This window comes from Lissotriton helveticus, chromosome 12 (genome assembly GCF_964261635.1).
Source record: "Lissotriton helveticus chromosome 12, aLisHel1.1, whole genome shotgun sequence".
NCBI classification, from domain to species: Eukaryota; Metazoa; Chordata; class Amphibia; order Caudata; family Salamandridae; genus Lissotriton; species Lissotriton helveticus.
Genome location: NC_136073.1, coordinates 106,515,971 through 106,534,811, shown reverse-complemented (window position 1 = coordinate 106,534,811; position 18,841 = coordinate 106,515,971). Strand labels below are relative to the sequence as shown.

Below are 18,841 nucleotides of genomic sequence, written 5' to 3'. Positions count from 1 at the left end.
ATATATAAAAATAGATTCAATTTATACATGATTTGCTTCAAAGCATAAATACATATACATTACGCCCTATATTGCACTGGTTTGAACCACATATTAATACCGATTATAATGTCACCTGAAGGAAGTTGATATTCATGTACAGATAGAATACACAAACTTGTATATGGTAGATAGTCAAACAGGGTATTACATTTATCACACTCTGTATTGGCCGAACACAATTTGATTTGAAATTAAAGCCATATATGCAAGGTAGACAAAAAGCTCGTCGGAGGCCGGAATAGAGAACACCCGAAGAGTGTGGCCCCGATATAACACTGGGGTCCCTTGTGGGTCCAAAAATTGGTCAAACATCTATGTTGGAATATTTAATGAGACAGGAAGCGGATGGGCATGTAATTTTATGATCCTTGAATTATATCACACAGCAATACCCTGCTGAGTGAGAAAGAAAATAGGAATATGTCATTGTGGACAGGCCCCTGTTAATGTTAGACGAGATATATATACTCAACAGACCTCCGACCAATAGAAATAGTTACGATATACAGTCTAGGACTGACAAAGGGATAAAAAAGAAGATATAAACAGGACAAGTCCTTCGAGCTTACCTTCACATCTTAAATACCATTTTAAAATTAAAGCTACGTCTTCGCTGAGATAAAGTGCTGAAAAGAGCTGCCAATATTAAGTTCATAACCGAATAAATGATGATGCGCGGTCACTGTCAGTATCATTGAAGAGTCCAGCACAGTACCCACTGGTAAAGAAAATCCTGAAGAAGGTATTTGCCGAAACGTGTTGGTGGTATTCCTCAAATCACTACCAGTGTTTTGCATATATGACTTTAATTTCAAGTCAAATTGTGTTCTGCCAATTCAGAGTGTGATAAATGTAATACACTGTTTGACTATCTACCATGTACAAGTTTGTGTATTCTATCTGCACATGAATATCAACTTTCTTCAGGTGACATTATAATCGGTATTAATATGTGGTTTGAACCAGTGCAATATATGGTGTAATGTATATGTATTTATGCTTTGAAGCAAATCATGTATAAATTGAATCTATTTTTATATATATAGTTTTTCTATCGATACAAAAATACAAAAAGATCAATAAAATCAAAAATATTTTTCGAAGTTGTTTATTATAATGTGTATTGTTTTTGAGTGTCTAGAGTTTGCACGCTACTTTATAGTTATTCAGCACTGAGCCCGTTGCTAAAGTTCTTTCAAAACAGTTGATTTCCCTGATATGGTTGTATCCTTTTTTCAGGGGCCCGTGCGTTTCCCAAAGTATGTGAAAAGTCCCTGCCATTGTAATGTATGCAAGCATTAAATGCCAACATTTGAGAACCATTGACGCCTTTCCAAATCCGCGCACAGTCTCTTGAGTGCAAGTATGTCAAGGGATTTATTTCAGATTACAAAGCTTTTCTGCAGATTTTGAAACTTCACACTTTTACTCCTTTTACTTGGAGCTGCATTTAAGAAAGATGTTCATACATACAGTGCTGCAAAACAGTTTCAGTGCAGAAGAGTTCTACTAGGCATATTAAAAGAGGCACTGATTATTCAACCAGACCGTTTTTAGAAACTTGATTTTCAGGATGGGTCACCCCAGAATAGGACTCCCTACCAAATGACCCAACGATATCGCCAGACATCCTTAAATTAATCAAAAACAAAAGCACCCATTTTTAATATGGTCTTTCTTAATTATATCCCCTCCTTCTGGCACATTTTTTATTCTAAAGATGTACCTTCTTACAAGCATCCCTTAATTAGATGTTCTCATCAACATGAAGAGTTACTGATTATGGATCTTTGATAGGACTAGGGGTGTCCGAGGGCACACCTCTCAGGATTGAGAGATTGCTCATGTGGAAAATCCAACCATAAATACCAGAAATGGTTTGAGATAAAACTATTGCCAGGCGCTACGCCCAACCCCCTGGATTCGGCCAAACCCCGCTCTTCCGCAGCCTTCCACCGTACATATATTGGATTAGGTGACAGGCCATGGGCTCATCACCTGTGGTCAGCCAACCCAACGCAACAATGCTTTCAGCCATATATAGGGTTAGCTGCAGGTTCTGAGCCTAGTCCCCCAGACAGGCAACCCCCGAAGTGCCCTGCCGTCCACCGTATGCAGCATGAGGCTGGCAACAGGGTCTGGGCTGCACTAAGGGCACCCACCCCACTTTTCTGTTGTTGTTTTTTGATCCTTGGATTCTAGCAGGACTAAGGGAATTGCACTGGCTCCTGCAAGAGTCCCGCATAATAGCAACCACCTAGAACAAAAATATTTATTTTGTTTAATTTTACCTCCTTATCCATTATTTTTGTGTTGGTTTTCAGGACACGAAGGCAGTGACCTGTAATGGTGGCCACATTTCTCCTAATATTGCGGCTAGCCAATCAGAACACGAGGAAGGGTGGGTCTTGCAGGGGCAAGGCAGCTGATTGGGAAAAGCCCCCTTAGCCAATTAGATTGCTCTATTGAGTTTGCGTGCCTGCAAAACTCCCGCATACCCAACCGTCCAGATATCTTCAAACTTTGATCCTCAGTTTCTTAAAAACTACTGAACGGATGTACAACAAATCACAAAAGCACACTTTCTGGGTAATGATCTAGATTTCTGTCCAATTTGGAGTAATTCTGTTAAGCCGTTTTGGCTGCATCATTGTTTGAAAATCCCTATGGAAATTGCATGGGGAAATTGTGTTTTGGGACCCCTGCTTTTTCTCAGCCCCTGATTTATGGATTTCTCCAAACCTTTTCAAGAAGGAGCTGAGAGGGGTGAACTTTTCTTGGGGGAAGTTTTGTGTAGATTTGTCAAGCTGCACCAAATTTATTAGCAAACCAAAAAAATCTATTTCCTACGGTAACCCAACTATAACTATGCAGATATGTGTGTGTATGGTGTGTGTGTGTGTAATTATACACACATACATATATGGAATCATAGTTGTAATATATATATATATATATATATATATATATATATATATAAATATATATTAAATACACAAAGTTGCCCAGAACGGAAAGGCCTCACAACAGGTAGATTGTGCTGAACATTTTAATGAAGGGCTGTCTGTGAATGATCAGAGGCATGGCAATGCAATAATAAATCCAAAGCCGACGCGCTTCGTGCTACAAACACCAGCAGGCCATGTGATTGGCCGCGCCCACTGCGGCGGGTTTTGGACAAATACAGGTGCTTTGAAATATTTGCTGATGCACGCCCTGATGAATCGAGCCTAAGAAGAAGTGCAGGAGCACGAAACGCGTCGGCTTTGGATTTATTATTGCATTGCCATGCCTCTGATCATTCACAGACAGCCCTTCATTAAAAATGTTCAGCACAATCTACCTGTTGTGAGGCCTTTCCGTTCTGGGCAACTTTGTGTGTTTAATTGAATACGGCGAGCCTACGCCGTGGAAAGAGCACCGCTGCCAAGTAGCAGACCCTCGGAGACGCTGTAATGTCGTTTCCGGACGAAGGGACAGGAGCTGTTTTGAAGGCACTGAGAGGTCTGTGAACGCGATGATGGATGTGCAGTGACCCACTGGGGGCAACATTTGACTTTTAATTACTGGGTGGCACCGCAATCTCACTAGAGAAAGACCAGTGCACTACAAACACCAGCAGGCCATGCGATTAGCCGCGCCCACTGGGGCGGGTTTTGGACAAATACAGGTGCTTTGAAATATTTGCTGATGCACGCCCTGATGAATCGAGCCTAAGAAGAAGTGCAGGAGCACGAAACGCGTCGGCTTTGGATTTATTATTGCATTGCCATGCCTCTGATCATTCACAGACAGCCCTTCATTAAAAATGTTCAGCACAATCTACCTGTTGTGAGGCCTTTCCGTTCTGGGCAACTTTGTGTGTTTAATTGAATACGGCGAGCCTACGCCGTGGAAAGAGCACCGCTGCCAAGTAGCAGACCCTCGGAGACGCTGTAATGTCGTTTCCGGACGAAGGGACAGGAGCTGTTTTGAAGGCACTGAGAGGTCTGTGAACGCGATGATGGATGTGCAGTGACCCACTGGGGGCAACATTTGACTTTTAATTACTGGGTGGCACCGCAATCTCACTAGAGAAAGACCAGTGCACTACAAACACCAGCAGGCCATGCGATTGGCCGCGCCCACTGGGGGGGGTTTTGGACAAATACAGGTGCTTTGAAATATTTGCTGATGCACGCCCTGATGAATCGAGCCTAAGAAGAAGTGCAGGAGCACGAAACGCGCCGGCTTTGGATTTATTATTGCATTGCCATGCCTCTGATCATTCACAGACAGCCCTTCATTAAAAATGTTCAGCACAATCTACCTGTTGTGAGGCCTTTCCGTTCTGGGCAACTTTGTGTGTTTAATTGAATACGGCGAGCCTACGCCGTGGAAAGAGCACCGCTGCCAAGTAGCAGACCCTCGGAGACGCTGTAATGTCGTTTCCGGACGAAGGGACAGGAGCTGTTTTGAAGGCACTGAGAGGTCTGTGAACGCGATGATGGATGTGCAGTGACCCACTGGGGGCAACATTTGACTTTTAATTACTGGGTGGCACCGCAATCTCACTAGAGAAAGACCAGTGCACTACAAACACCAGCAGGCCATGCGATTGGCCGCGCCCACTGGGGCGGGTTTTGGACAAATACAGGTGCTTTGAAATATTTGCTGATGCACGCCCTGATGAATCGAGCCTAAGAAGAAGTGCAGGAGCACGAAACGCGTCGGCTTTGGATTTATTATTGCATTGCCATGCCTCTGATCATTCACAGACAGCCCTTCATTAAAAATGTTCAGCACAATCTACCTGTTGTGAGGCCTTTCCGTTCTGGGCAACTTTGTGTGTTTAATATATATATATATATATATATATATATATATATATATATATATATATATATATATATATATATATATATATATTACCTACTGGCGGTCGCCAGTAGGTATATATAGTTAGGATTTTTTCTCTATGGGTTTTTTGAAAATTCTATGTCTAATAACTTTAGCGTTTGTGGACGGAATTGGCTGAAATTTTCAGGAAAATGGCACATTTTGTTTCTGAGCAGCCCTTGAAAATTTGGGGGGGGTTCGTCCAGGGGGGGCCGAGAAAAAAGGGGGGTCCCAAAACGTGTTTTTAACATTGAGTTTTCCATAGGGCGGTTGGCCTCACTTTTAGCCCGAACGGCTGAATGGATTTGCACGAAACTTGGCAAAATTGTAGGGACTGGTAGCCCGATGTGCCTTTTGTAGGTCTCAATATATGTGCTCCAGTGGATTTTGAGAAATTAACGTTTAAAAAAAGATATATATCTGTAAGCGCGGACCAGGCAGCGCTCTGGTTCGCGGACTTTTCGCGCAACGGAGCTTTGTGAAGCGAAGCTGATTGGTTCTCCGGCGTCTGTCAACATTCCAAACAGTCCGTAGCGGCCGCCATCTTGTCTCTCGGTAGGATCGAGAGACAAGAGGAGGTCAAAACAAAGGGGGAAATAACTATAAGGGGGCATAGTAGATCCTCGCTGACCCCCTAGGTTTGATGTGGAGGTTTTAAAAGGGCCCCGCGGGGCAAAAAAAAATAATAAAAATAATAATTGAACGGCTGAATGGATTTGCACGAAACTTGGCAAAATATTAGGGACTGGTAGCCCGATGTGCCTTTGCTAGGTCTCAATATATGTGCTCCAGTGGATTTTGAGAAATTAACGTTCAAAAAAAGATATATATCTGTAACAGCGCTCCGCTTCGCGTAACGGAGGTTTGCGAAGCTGATTGGTCATTCTGTCACTGGGCTATAGTTGGGCTACATCTGGCTGATATTTGGGCTACATTTGTTTTTTTGTGTGTCTGGCGGCCATCTTTGGGCTACATTGGGCTACATTGGGCTTCATTGGGCTACATTCGGCTAATTAGCAAATAGCTCATCGCAAACTAGGAATGGTAAAGAATCGCTATTTATTCCTTAAAGTTCGCTATTTAGGAAATGCAAATAACTTTGATGATACATATGGCGGTTCATCTCTAACAAGATAAGAAGCATAGGGATAGATTTATGATGACTGGCGCATCACCAGGGATGTGTTAGTCATTCTGTGCCGCTGTTCCGTCACCTATGGTGTGCTGCATTTACAATGCGGCGCATCATGGGGCAAAAACAGCACAGATGCGTGATGTATCTGTGCCGTAAAGGTGGCGCATTGCTGGAGTTGTATCGCAAGTGTGATGAAGCTCCAGCAAGGGTCGGGGGTGCCCCTGTCGCAGGGTTTCTGTTCTCACACAGAACTGTGGACAGAGGATTGGAACCTCGGCGAATTAGGGTGTCCCAAAACTCACGTTAGTAATCAAAAACTATTTAGCAAGCTAGGTACAGTGTCACATTGGATATAACAAACTCTCAATGTTTAGACAATCCAGAATATGAACTTATAGTACCTCAGGATACGTGGAACTCATGAACAGTCGGTCGTTATAGATTTCTTAGAAACCAGAACATGGAGTTAAGAAGAACAGATGTGTATTTGAAATGTTTATTTACTAATGCCGTCTTCTCAGGCGTAGTACCTTAGATAATAAAAGTACACATATTATCAGTAGCAAAATTACCAGCATAGTTACTAGTACATAAAAAGTGAATGGTGATAGTATGTTAACATGCTGTAAATGAATAAGAGTTAGCAACACTTATAAGCAGCCGCGGGCCGTGGAGGGAGTTACGGTGAGGCAGGGAGGCGGGGAGGGGGAGAAGCAGGGTGGAGAATACAAGTACACATATTATCAGTAGCAAAATTACCAGCATAGTTACTAGTACATAAAAAGCGAATGGTGACAGTATGTTAACATGCTGTAAATGAATAAGAGTTAGCAACACTTATAAGCAGCCGCGGGCCGTGGAGGGAGTTACGGTGGGGCAGGGAGGCGGGGAGGGGGAGGGGCAAGGTAGAGAGGGCTCCACTCTGCTTCTCCCCCTCCCCGCCTCCCTGCCCCATCGTAACTCCCTCCACGGCCCGCGGCTGCTTATATCTCACCCTCCCTAATACACATATTATATTATTTGCTAAGAAGGTCTCTTTGTGTTGGTTTAGGGCGTGCCCATACTTTAGTGTCTTAGATTTGAAGGAATCACATCAGCATACACCAGCTCTCTCTTCATGTGAACCGCATCAACTGTTGTGTATGTGTGTTCGGCAAAGCAATATAAAACCCGCCTCATGCCCAGAATTGGCAGAAGTTGCACTTATGTTATGAGTATGAAGTCGTGGAGATCAGACCTCATAACAATTCTGTATCGTGTTGTTCTTGAAACTTTAGCACTCGCTGTACAGATATAGTTTAACAAGTAAAGCAGATAATAGACCAATAACATATTATTCTCATGTAAACCACGATGAACTACTAGGTGGAAAGCTAAAGCAACAACTAAGTGTCGTGTGCAGAAGTTGCAAAAAAGGAAAAATGGCGTTTAAACCGGTAATGAGCCCATGCTAACTTAACACGGTGTAAAGATATCCAGGACCTAGATGACACCTCCTCATGATCCGGAAACGAACTGAATAAGATAATAGAAGTGCCATCTCATGAGAGCAGATTGCAAGTTTATATGTGGACGGTCCGCAAGGTAAAGCATTAAAAACTAGGAAAATTCAATGCTAAAGAAAAATAAAACAGCCAAGTACTTTATCGAGTCTTAAGCCAATAGGCAAGGTAAATAATAAAAACTTGACAAATAAGTCAATGAATTGTCAATGAAATGCTAGTACTCAGCATATCGAACATGAAAAAGGTCTATGACATAACTGTGTATGCAAAATAAGCTGCAACAGCCTCCAATAGGAAGTCACCGTCTTCATCCGAAAACAGTTCAGCCATCCAATTTAAAAGCGGAAAAGAACATACGTGCTCTCCCAGCACCGGATCCTCTATCACCATCAGAGGACAGCTCGGTGGGTTTTCAAGAAAGCTGTGTTCCAAGAAAGACTGTGCTGCCGCCAGTAAATTCCAGGGACCAAGTAGTCCATGCATCAATGCCACAGCCATAATCCTTTCGCCAGGACAAATCAACTCGTGAGTAATGATAGGAGTCATCAGCTGATTAAAGTCGACGTCAGGAGAAACCGGTCCGCAGAGACACAAATCAATGGCCCAATCGAAATCACAGGTCAGGCAGTGAAATACAGGCTGGACACAGGTGAAGTAGGAGAACCGAAAAGATAATCCATATGCCGTGCTTAATATCGCCAACGGCATTGTGCCATAATATTCTAGCATGCGATTGCGGAACAGTGTCAGCAGCTGCAGGGTCGGAGGTTGCATAGGAGGGACATCCATATTTAAAAATGTAAAAAAGCACAAGAGCGTCCGCTGGTAATGCAAGTAAAAATGCCAATCCACGAACCAGAGTGCAGAAAATACAATGAAAGGGAGCAGGGATGACTCCAAAGATTTTCTCAAATGAAGTCACGAGACCACTGGTAACAACTTTAAAAAAGTGTGCCAGGGATTTTGTGGAGGATGCGTTAAAGATAGTCGGAAACATGTTGCTGAAATTGAAAGGCAAACCTGTGTACGGGTGTTCGCTATGTGAAGTACGAAAGTTTCACGGGCCGAACTCAAGGCCACCTCTCTCTGAGACAAAAGAGCTCTTATTCTTGCCATGCCGTTGAAACGTGTCCCAAGGTTGGTATTTGTGGCCAGATTGAAAACTCCCTATGTTCATGTGTGGGAGGAAATAGAACATTTCTGCAGCAAATAACCCGTTCACTTACTGTTACGATAAAAGGAATACTTTTAATTAACTCAGAACAATCTTCATTATTGAGCATCAAATAACTACCATTTTCCAACAACTTGAACGTGGGGATGATAGCAGGAACTGGCGTGCCTTGCAACACGCAAGCCATATTTGGTCGGTGTTTGTTGCATGAATCGTGTAACTGTATGTGCCTACACATTAGTGAATGATCTGGCGTCTCAGTGCATTCCTCTCCATTCAGATAAACTTCTTGATCATCTTTGAAACATCTGTATGTGTATGGAAGCGACCAGACCTCATGAACAAAAGCACTACCTAAAGGTTCATAAAGACCTATTGGTATATATTTCATACAATTTGAAAACTTATATAAAGCAAAAGGCAGCGTTATTAAACCGTGGATAAGGCATGTTGCCAAAAAACCCGCAATCCTCTGCTGATGATGTCACTGAGCATGTCATGAATGATGTAATATGTGACATCATCAGCAGTGGATTATGGGTAATAGTATCTCTAGTTTACTCCCCTATAGCTGTCTTTCTTTTAACATAAGTGTGTGTTTCCTTCCCTTATACTTACTGTTTTTGGTTCGCTTCCAGTTCGCGTACCAGCGAGCGAACTAGGAAGCGAACTAAGAGAAATAGAGGTTGGCACAGTTCCAAATATTGTACCAATTTTTTAATAACGGGGAGGTAGTTCTGAAAAGAACTTTTTTTTTTTTTTTTCTGAACATTTTTTTACTGTTTTTGAATTTTTCGGAACAGTTTTATATTTTTTTGGGTTTTTCTTGGAGGGGGCAATGAAAACGATTCATTGTAAAGGGCTCAACAGGAGCAACAAAACAAAAAAAAGAAGTATTTATTATTTTGGGCGTTTCGGACAAACTTGCATATGATAGTCAATAGCTCTGTTGATCAGAGTGATGCTTCTTTCTCCGTAGGAAATGAATCCATCGCAAAATACGCAGGTGTGTTTTACTTCACCAAATCTCATTTGTATATTTGGCACCATCTCCCTGCCCTCTGGTCCCGTTACTTCCGGTACAACAGATCTTCTGGCCATAATAGGGAGATTATCTAGGTCGTTCCGAAACTGTGCAGCACTGTAGTTGTTAGGATGCCACCTAGTCATATGGCGATGCATTGTGTAGTTTCCGAAACTGTATTTTTTGTCGGTCCCTCTGGACAGTCTATCTTGACATATAAGGCAAGTTACGTATCTTGCATTTACTTTTTTCTGACCTTTGGGAATTTTAAAAAATTGCCAAATGAAGTTTTCTTTCCGGTGAGACGTCTTGGGCTGCTCAGGCAAAAACTGCCTCTCTTTGTGCTCGTCCTCCTGTTCCTCTTCTTCTTCTTCTTGTTGAATTACAACTTGAGCAGGTGGTCCACTCTTCCTTGGATGTGGTGGAGGTGGTGGGGAAGCACCAGCTGAAGCTACTAAAGAAGCCATTGCTCAGTGATCACAAAGGGTCTTTCTCTCACAATGATGAAAGTCAGAGTGAGGAAAGAAGGAGGGATTTTCATCATTTGGGAAAAACAAGAGTTCTCAACCAATCAAAAGTGTTCATTTTAGATTATATGACCTAGTCTTACATCATTAGGAAACCAAAAGTGAAATGAACCAATGAAAAGTGTTATTACCAAGTCACATGACTTGCTGTGTTTACGTTAAGCGCTTTGCAGGGCCTCCCGGTTTGCTTCCAGAAACCTGCGCTTTGGCACTCGCTTCGCGTACCAGTTCGCTAACGTAGCACGTCATATGACGTATCACGCGACAACGTGAAACGTCATGCGGACGGGAGGCGTCACGATGTTGTTTTCTAACGCGGCACTTGCGGTAAAGAAACGTTTACCGGCTCGCGGTCTATTTCGCGGCATCAAGGTCAGCTAACGGGAAGCTTCCCGATTCGCGAAGCGGGAACGAAGAAAAAAAAATATTTAAAAAAAAGAATTATTCATAAACATATAAAATATATTTTTGGATTTAAAGAAGAATACATTTTACAGCTACAGATATTAGCTGTTAAAAAACCAATGAAATTCACAGAAAAAACCATAGGTTATAGACCATATATAGTTAGGAATTAGCATTTACAAAACCTTGAAAATTCACTGAAAAAACCATAGGTTATAGACCATATATAGTTAGGAATTAGCATTTAGAAAACCTTATTTTACTCACACAAAACCATTGAAATTCCATATATAGTTAGTTGCACTAACTATATATCGCGCACCCGCAATCCACTGCTGATGATGTCACATATTACATCATTCATGACATGGTCAGTGACATCACTGATGACATCACTGATGACATCTCAAATGACATCACTGATGACAACATCCAGTGACTGTATGTTTCTGTAAAGTTAAAATATGTCTTAGATATTGAAGAATGAGTGGATGTATAAGTGTCTGGATGAAGGATTTAGTAGGTGCGTGACTGACTGTATGAGTGAGTGATTAAATGTGTCTCACTGAATGCATGGGTTAGTGACTAAACTGTCTTAATTTGTGCATCATTATGTCTGTTGTGATGTAAACTGCTGCATGTGTTGATCATTAGCTATACGAGAGGCTATATGTGTTATTAATTGGTTGCCCAAGTATTTCTATGGGAGATTGAGTTTGTGTGGGGGTGGCTGGGAGGTGTGTGACTCTGTGCATAGATGTGTGAGCAGTTGATTCACTAGATGTATGAGTTCAAGAGTGCATGTGGAAAAAGCTACATGGGCGGTTGACTGTGTGCATGAGTGTATTGATGAGTGAATGGATATCTCAATGCTACATGTCATAGTAAGTACATATGTAAAACACAGTACATGTGAGAGTTGGCATATATAAATAACTGTGCATGAGAGCCACTGAATGTGTGAGTGGCTGTATGGATCATTGTGAACTTGTATCAGGGATTGTATAAGAGAGTAAATATGTGTTAGTATATGTTTGAATAAGTAAGGTGTGTATAACTGTATAGTTGAGGAAATGGAGGTGAGATTGTTTCTTTGCATGACTGACTAGGTGTGTGAGTAACTCCATGGATGAGTGACAGTGTGTGAGTGTCTGTATACACTGAGTGTATCTAAGGTTATATTAGAGTCTGAAGAGGTTTATCGTATTAGCACAAGAATGATGTCAAATGAGATGTCATCAGTGATGTCATCAGTGATGTCATTTGAGATGTCATCAGTGATGTCATCAGTGATGTCACTGACCATGTCATGAATGATGTAATATGTGACATCATCAGCAGTGGATTGCGGGTGCGCGATATATAGTTAGTGCAACTAACTATATATGGAATTTCAATGGTTTTGTGTGAGTAAAATAAGGTTTTCTAAATGCTAATTCCTAACTATATATGGTCTATAACCTATGGTTTTTTCAGTGAATTTTCAAGGTTTTGTAAATGCTAATTCCTAACTATATATGGTCTATAACCTATGGTTTTTTCTGTGAATATATATATATATATATATATATATATATATATATATATATATATACATACACAATTGAATTACAAAGAATTGCTTAATAAATTATTGTTATTTTCTTAAATATACATCCATAATAATTTATCATTTTTAGTTCAGAATATAATATAAACTAAAATTAAATTTTCTAAAATATCCATCCCTCACCTCCTAAAAACTCCTTACTAGCTCTTTACACTACCCATCCCTGTGCCCATACAAATTCCTTACTCCCCCATTAACTACCCATCCTTAAGTCATAAACAACTTTACTACTGTTATACACTACCTGCCCCTGAACTGTAAAAACACATCACTACCTTCTATATTTAACAGCATGAGAATCATGAACCCATATCGTATTCTATTTTTCTTAATGCAAGCTATTATTTAACAATTATTGACATGAATGAACTTAAAATTATATTTATTTTATTTAATTACTCAAATGTAATTATTTTAACCTAATTTTTAAAAAAGGATGTATTTTTACATTTAAATAGTTTATGCTAAATTACAATGACAGATTAGGTGCCTCATAAAAATTCACACACACACACACACACACATATATATATATATATATATATATATATATATATATATATATATATATATATATATATATATATATATATATCACTGAAAAAATCATAGGTTTCAGACCTTATTTCAGTTAGGAATTAGCATTTTAAAAAAACGTTGAAATTGCTCCTATATAGTTAGTTGTACTAACTATATTTCGCGCACCCGCAATCCACTGCTGATGATGTCACATATTACATCATTCATGACATGGTCAGTGACATCACTGATGACATCTCAAATGACATCAATGATGACATCACTGATGACATCATCCAGTGAATGTGGTTTTCTTCGTTATTTAAATATGCATTATATATATAGCAATTAGCATTGAAGTATGAGTGGATATATAAAAATAAATATTTGGATGGAGGACTTTAACAATTTATAGTGTCTCACTAAATATAGTGGATAGTGACAAAACTGTGTGAATATCTGTATCACTTTGTCAGTTGTTGTGTAAACTGATTCTCCAGTTGGTTACTAGATATGTAAAAGTCTATGTTAGTTATTGATTAGTTAACTGAGTATTTGTATGGGAGAGTGAATGTGTGTGTGGTTCGGTAGAGGGTGTGTGACTGCCCAAAGATGTGTGAATAGTTGATTCAGTAGATATGAAGTTAAAACTACAAGTTGTTTGGGTGAATGAATATCTTTATGGGTGTGGTGATGAGTAAATATATTTCTCAATGGTACATGTCCAACAAACTCGAAAAATAAAAGGCAGTGTATGTGTCAGTTGTTGTATATAAATAAGTATACATAAGACTCAATGATTGTGTGAGTGACTGTATGGATAACTGTATACTTGTAATAATGATTTTATAATATACTAAATATGACTTACTATCTAAATGAATAGATGAAGTGGTGTTTGTATAAGTGTGTAGCTAAGTAAGTATGATCCATTGTTTGCATAAGTGAGTAGGATAACTTCATATGTGAATAGGTTGTGTGCTGGTGTGTAATGTCGGTATAGGTGTATAAGTATTTTTGATAGTGTTCTATTGTTCATTGACAGCATGTATGAGTGAATCTACAGGTAAGTGATTAGATGTGTGTATACATCTAGAAATCAATGAGTGGGTTTTTAAATACTTGTATTGCTGTGTCAATGGATTCAAATATGATATTCTGTATTTTACAAAGAGTGATGAAAGATTTTACTAGTGTATGAAAAGGTGTATGTGATTGTCACGTGGATGATGTCATCAGTGATGTCATCAGTGATGTCATCATTGATGTGATTTGAGATGTCATCAGTGATGTCACTGACCATGTCATGAATGATGTAATATGTGACATCATCAGCAGTGGATTGCGGGTGTGCGAAATATAGTTAGTACAACTAACTATATAGGAGCAATTTCAATGGTTTTTTAAAATGCTAATTCCTAGCTATATAAGGCCTGAAACCTATGGTTTTTTCAGTGAATTTCAAAGGTTTTTTATATGCTAATTCCTAACTATATAAAGGCCTGAAACCTATGGTTTTTTCAGTGAATTTGCAAGGTTTTTTAAATGCTAATTCCTAACTATATAAGGCCTGAAACCTATGGTTTTTTCAGTGAATTTGCAAGGTTTTTTAAATGCTAATTCCTAACTATATAAGGCCTGAAACCCATGGTTTTTTCAGTGAATTTGCAAGGTTTTTTAAATGCTAATTCATAACTATATCAGGCGTGAAACCTATGGTTTTTTTCAATAAATTTCAAAGGTTTTCTAAATGCTAATTCTATTAGCGGATAACATATAAATATGTTAATATCCTTGTGGGACCACCTGAGCAGCCCTAGGGGGTGAGGGTGTTTCTACCCTGCCCCCTTTTTGCATTCTACACGTTTGTTTTTCAGCTTTTTTTGTGCCTCGGTCTACCGAGCAGAAGATGGCTGCCCAAACTTCCTGGTTTGGAGTGTTCACATCCAATCAATGCAGCCCATGCTCGGAAAGGTCTGCGTGCACTCCTGATTGGCTGGCAGTCGTCTGTCAACATTCCAAACTGTCCAAACCAAGAAGTGTTGGCCACCATCTTGTTTCGCAGGAGAACTGAGGCACAAGAGAGCCCAAAACAAGAGTTGAAAATGCGGGGTACGTGTTTTCGAAACTTTTTTTTTTCTGGCCCTTGGGGTTCTTCTTGGACCCCCTGAGAAGGGCTAGATGTCCTATGGAAAATTGCATGGGGAAAAACACGTTTTGGGACCCCCTTTTTCACTGTTTTACGCGTACGGGTAAATGCACATGTACGCGTAAGGGTAAACGCACATATATGCGTATATGTAAACGCGCCCTGAGCGTACTCCGCGAAATTTAAAAAAAAATAATAATAGCTTTTTTGCTCTTTGGGGTCCTCCTAGGCCCCCCTGAGAAAACCTAGGGGTCAGGGGGTCTCTACCCTGCCCCCTTTTAAAGTTTTCACCTCTTGTGTCTCGGTTCTACCGAGACACAAGATGGCGGACTCTCCGGACCGTTTGGAATGTTCACAGACACCCGAGAGCCAATCAGCTTTCCGCTCGCGCACTTCCGTGGCGCCCCGGGTGCGCTTACCGGTACGCGTACCCAAAACGCTCGGAGCGCGCATATAGATATATATGTGTTTTTGAAGTTAATTTTCATAAAAACCACTGGAGCGATTTTCATCAAATATAGAAAAGGCCCTACTGCGTACCAGTCCCTACCGTTTTGCCAAGTTTGGTGTAATTCCGTTCAGCGGTTCGGGCTGTAGCCGTGTCTAATCGTCCTATGGAAATGAATATGGGGAAAACACGTTTTGGGACCCCCCTTTTTTCTCGGTCCCCGCTTCACGAATCCCCCCGACACTTTCAGGGAAGGAGCGGAGCGTAACGGGCGATCTTCTTTGAGAAATTCACAAAGATTCATCCACCGACGCCAAAGTTATTCCCAATAGAATGTTGCGGATTTCCTATGGAAACTAGGTCCTAACTATATATACCTACTGGCGACCCTCAGTAGGTAATATATATATATATATATATATATTTATTTATTTACTTATTTATTTATTCTAAGGTTAGGACACTTAAAACTAATTTATCTGTGAAGTAAAGATCTGTGATGTAAAACTGGGAAATGTAACTGGGATGTAAGTCTTAAACACATATGAGGTTGCTTGTGTTTACATGTAGAGAACATGGACTGGCGGTTTGGACTTAACTAGCCCTATTGGAGCAGGACCTAAGTTGATTTCAATATGGCTGGTGTCTGTCTAGAGTGGTACAGTAAAAGAAAAATGATGGACTGGAATACAGCCTGTTCAATATAGCCAGTGGCTGAGATGAATTCAAGCATTCCACCCATCACCTTGTGTTGCTGCTGTATGACTGACTCACAGGCTTTGGAGGCACAGTGACTGAGATGAGGGCCAATGGTATATTCCATTTTCAGAATTTAAAGATTGTGCCCTGAGCTGGTGCAGGTGAGGTGTGACTGTGTGGAACCCAGGCTGGTCCCAGCGGGTGTGAAGTGAGTCCCAGTGACATTTTCCCTATATAAATCCTATTTCCTTAGATGACGTAGAGACTCTTGAGGTGAGTCCTATGGGTATATTCCTTATGTAGATTCCAGGCTCTGTTTCTGAATCCAGTGGTGTTTACATAAATCCCTTCTAGGCTCTTTAGCTTTTTCCTTTGGGTGGAGGGACTGTTGTGGTGAGTTTCTTATCTATCCCATATAAAGCCTTTCTAAGCCCTCTTTCTTGTGGTAGTCAAGGGCAGTTAGGTGAGTCCTAGGAGATACTTTCCAACAAGGCCCCTTGTGGACCATATTCTGTGTGGTGGAGTGGGTGCTACATGTGCTAGAAGTGTATCCTCTTAAGAGACACCACACTATGATCCCTGAAGTGATGCTGGGGCTCGTGAATCGAGTCTTGGGGCGCATTCTGTTGTCAGAACCAGGGCTCACATCTTTAATAAAAAACACAACATAAGCACAGGTTAAGAGCACCTCCCTGTAGGGGTTATGGAGTCTTCACCGATTCAACCCATCTCTGGGCGCCTCCTACCTCTTACTTTGAAAGCCCTCTGGATACGCCTCAGGGCCTCCTCAGCTCCCTTGGGGTTTGCCTGCATGGTGATCACAACGCTGACAGGCAGGCCAAAATCCCGAAGAGAGCCAGCCAGCTCCTGCCCAGTCTGCACCCAGATGTCCTGTGGTGCCGTGATGATAGCGACGTGGGCCCACTGAAAGAACCGGAGGACTGTGTAGAGAACCTCTGAGGCCAGTGGGAGCGGCCGGACAAAGGTAGAGAAACCGCGCACCTCGGTGTTGGTGTTCAGACAGGCCCAGGAGAAAACTGCCTTGTTCCAGTGCTTCCCAAAGAGTCCAGCTGCTGTGCAGTACCCGGGGTTGACCGGTCCTACAAACCCAGAGGCGTAGTTCACTGTGTTGACAAACCCAGCCAACGCCCTTGAGGTCAGGCAGTCTTCGTTGAACATAACATAGTCGTACCAGTAACCCTTGTTCAATAAAGGGTCTCTGTTGATCCGGCTCACCGCGAGCTTGGCAGCCAGCTCAGGCAGGGCTTTGGCAAACATTGGGTCACAGGACCAGGGCCCAACTATACCCACTTTGAAAGTGGTGGACTGGATGCACCAAGGCAAGCAGAAAAGAAGGAGGCAGATGCTGTAGGACCAGTTTCGATTGCTTCCGAGGATGTGTCTCCTCCGTCTCCACCTCGGGTGGTTAGAGAGCATCAACAAGAAATTCTGGAACCTACAATCCAAAAGCGTCATGATCAACCGTCACTTATGCACCAAGATTTCTAGAGTCCAGCTAAGAAGTCGCTAAAGCCTTTCTGAGCAGACGCTGGAAGAGAGGCAGCCATTTGCAGAGACTCCGTTAAGGTTTTCCCACCTAGATACCTGCAAAAAGAGGGAGACACAAAATGACTCAATGAGACAGCTTACAATCTGGTCAACAGAAGCCACCTTCTAGAGGAAGGGGAGTCAAGGAAAGGTTCCCTTTGTGGCACATTGCTGGAAGCTCTCTACAGATACCAGGGACAGGAAAAGGAAAGCTGTTCATACTAAGAACCAGAGATCAACCTGCAAACAAGAACAGGAAGAAGTCAAAGGGGGTGGGAGTGATGCTAAGCAGTAAAAAGCAGGGAGACTATGGTGCAAGAGGGAGAAAAAGAAAGGCAAGAAGAAGGAAGGAAAGGAAGAGAAAAAAAGGGAAAGCAAGCAAAGTAATACAGGCAGGTAAGGTAAGATTCAGTAAAGAGAGAAGTTAAAGAAGGAAGAAGACAGAACAAAATAAAGAAAAATAATTGGTTGACATGTCAGCCTACCATAAACTACACCATCCACCATCCTTAGTCTGTAGAAATCAGACGTCACATTTTATACTGTAGCAGAACATATCCACAATTCCCAGTACTCTGTGTGTACCTTGTATGAAATTACATCTTACACATTCAGACTTCTGTCACAGCGTAGACAACTTAAGGGACTGTAAGATAGCATCTGTTCAACCAAGAGACATAACTGGCAGCGTATATTACCCACCACCTGTGTCTGAGATGACAACACTTACTCTGTAAGTGGCATCTTGCTTAGTCACTAACACCTTACAACCAGCCTAAGCTCCAAGAAAAAATAACTTATACTGTAGGAGACATTCCTTACAGCCTCTATTACTTTACAGTTAGTGATGGATGACATTTCTTCATCCAGGAGACATCACTGGCACTGTATATGAACATCTAACCAGTGTCAGGAGGACATGCGTTCTTTTACATCGCTTACAAAGTGTGGAACAGCCTCTCACTGTGCATCAGAGCCTCCTCTCTTCTTGAATTCTGTATGAAGCTGAAGTCCTGGCTTTTCAATTAACCAACCTACCATAGGCAGAGCTAGGCACACACCTGTTCGGCGCCGGGATACCCTAGTGGGTGATATATATACTTTACAAATACACATAGCAGCTCGTAAATGTAAATGTAAATGTATGTGTCTTGTAAAGCGCACTGCTGCCCTGAGGCG

At 41.4% G+C, this 18,841-nt stretch overlaps 1 protein-coding gene across 1 annotated transcript in view; it reads right to left on the bottom strand.

The window, feature by feature from the left end:
- Window positions 1-17,590, bottom strand: part of GUCY2D (guanylate cyclase 2D, retinal) — a 345,795-nt gene extending 328,205 nt beyond the window's left edge. Inside the window, exon 1 of the mRNA XM_078668830.1 lies at window positions 16,861-17,590. Coding sequence (XP_078524956.1) covers window positions 16,861-17,590 — 730 coding nt within the window. The remainder of the gene's footprint in view (window positions 1-16,860) is intronic.
- Between the last annotated feature and the right edge of the window lie 1,251 nt (window positions 17,591-18,841).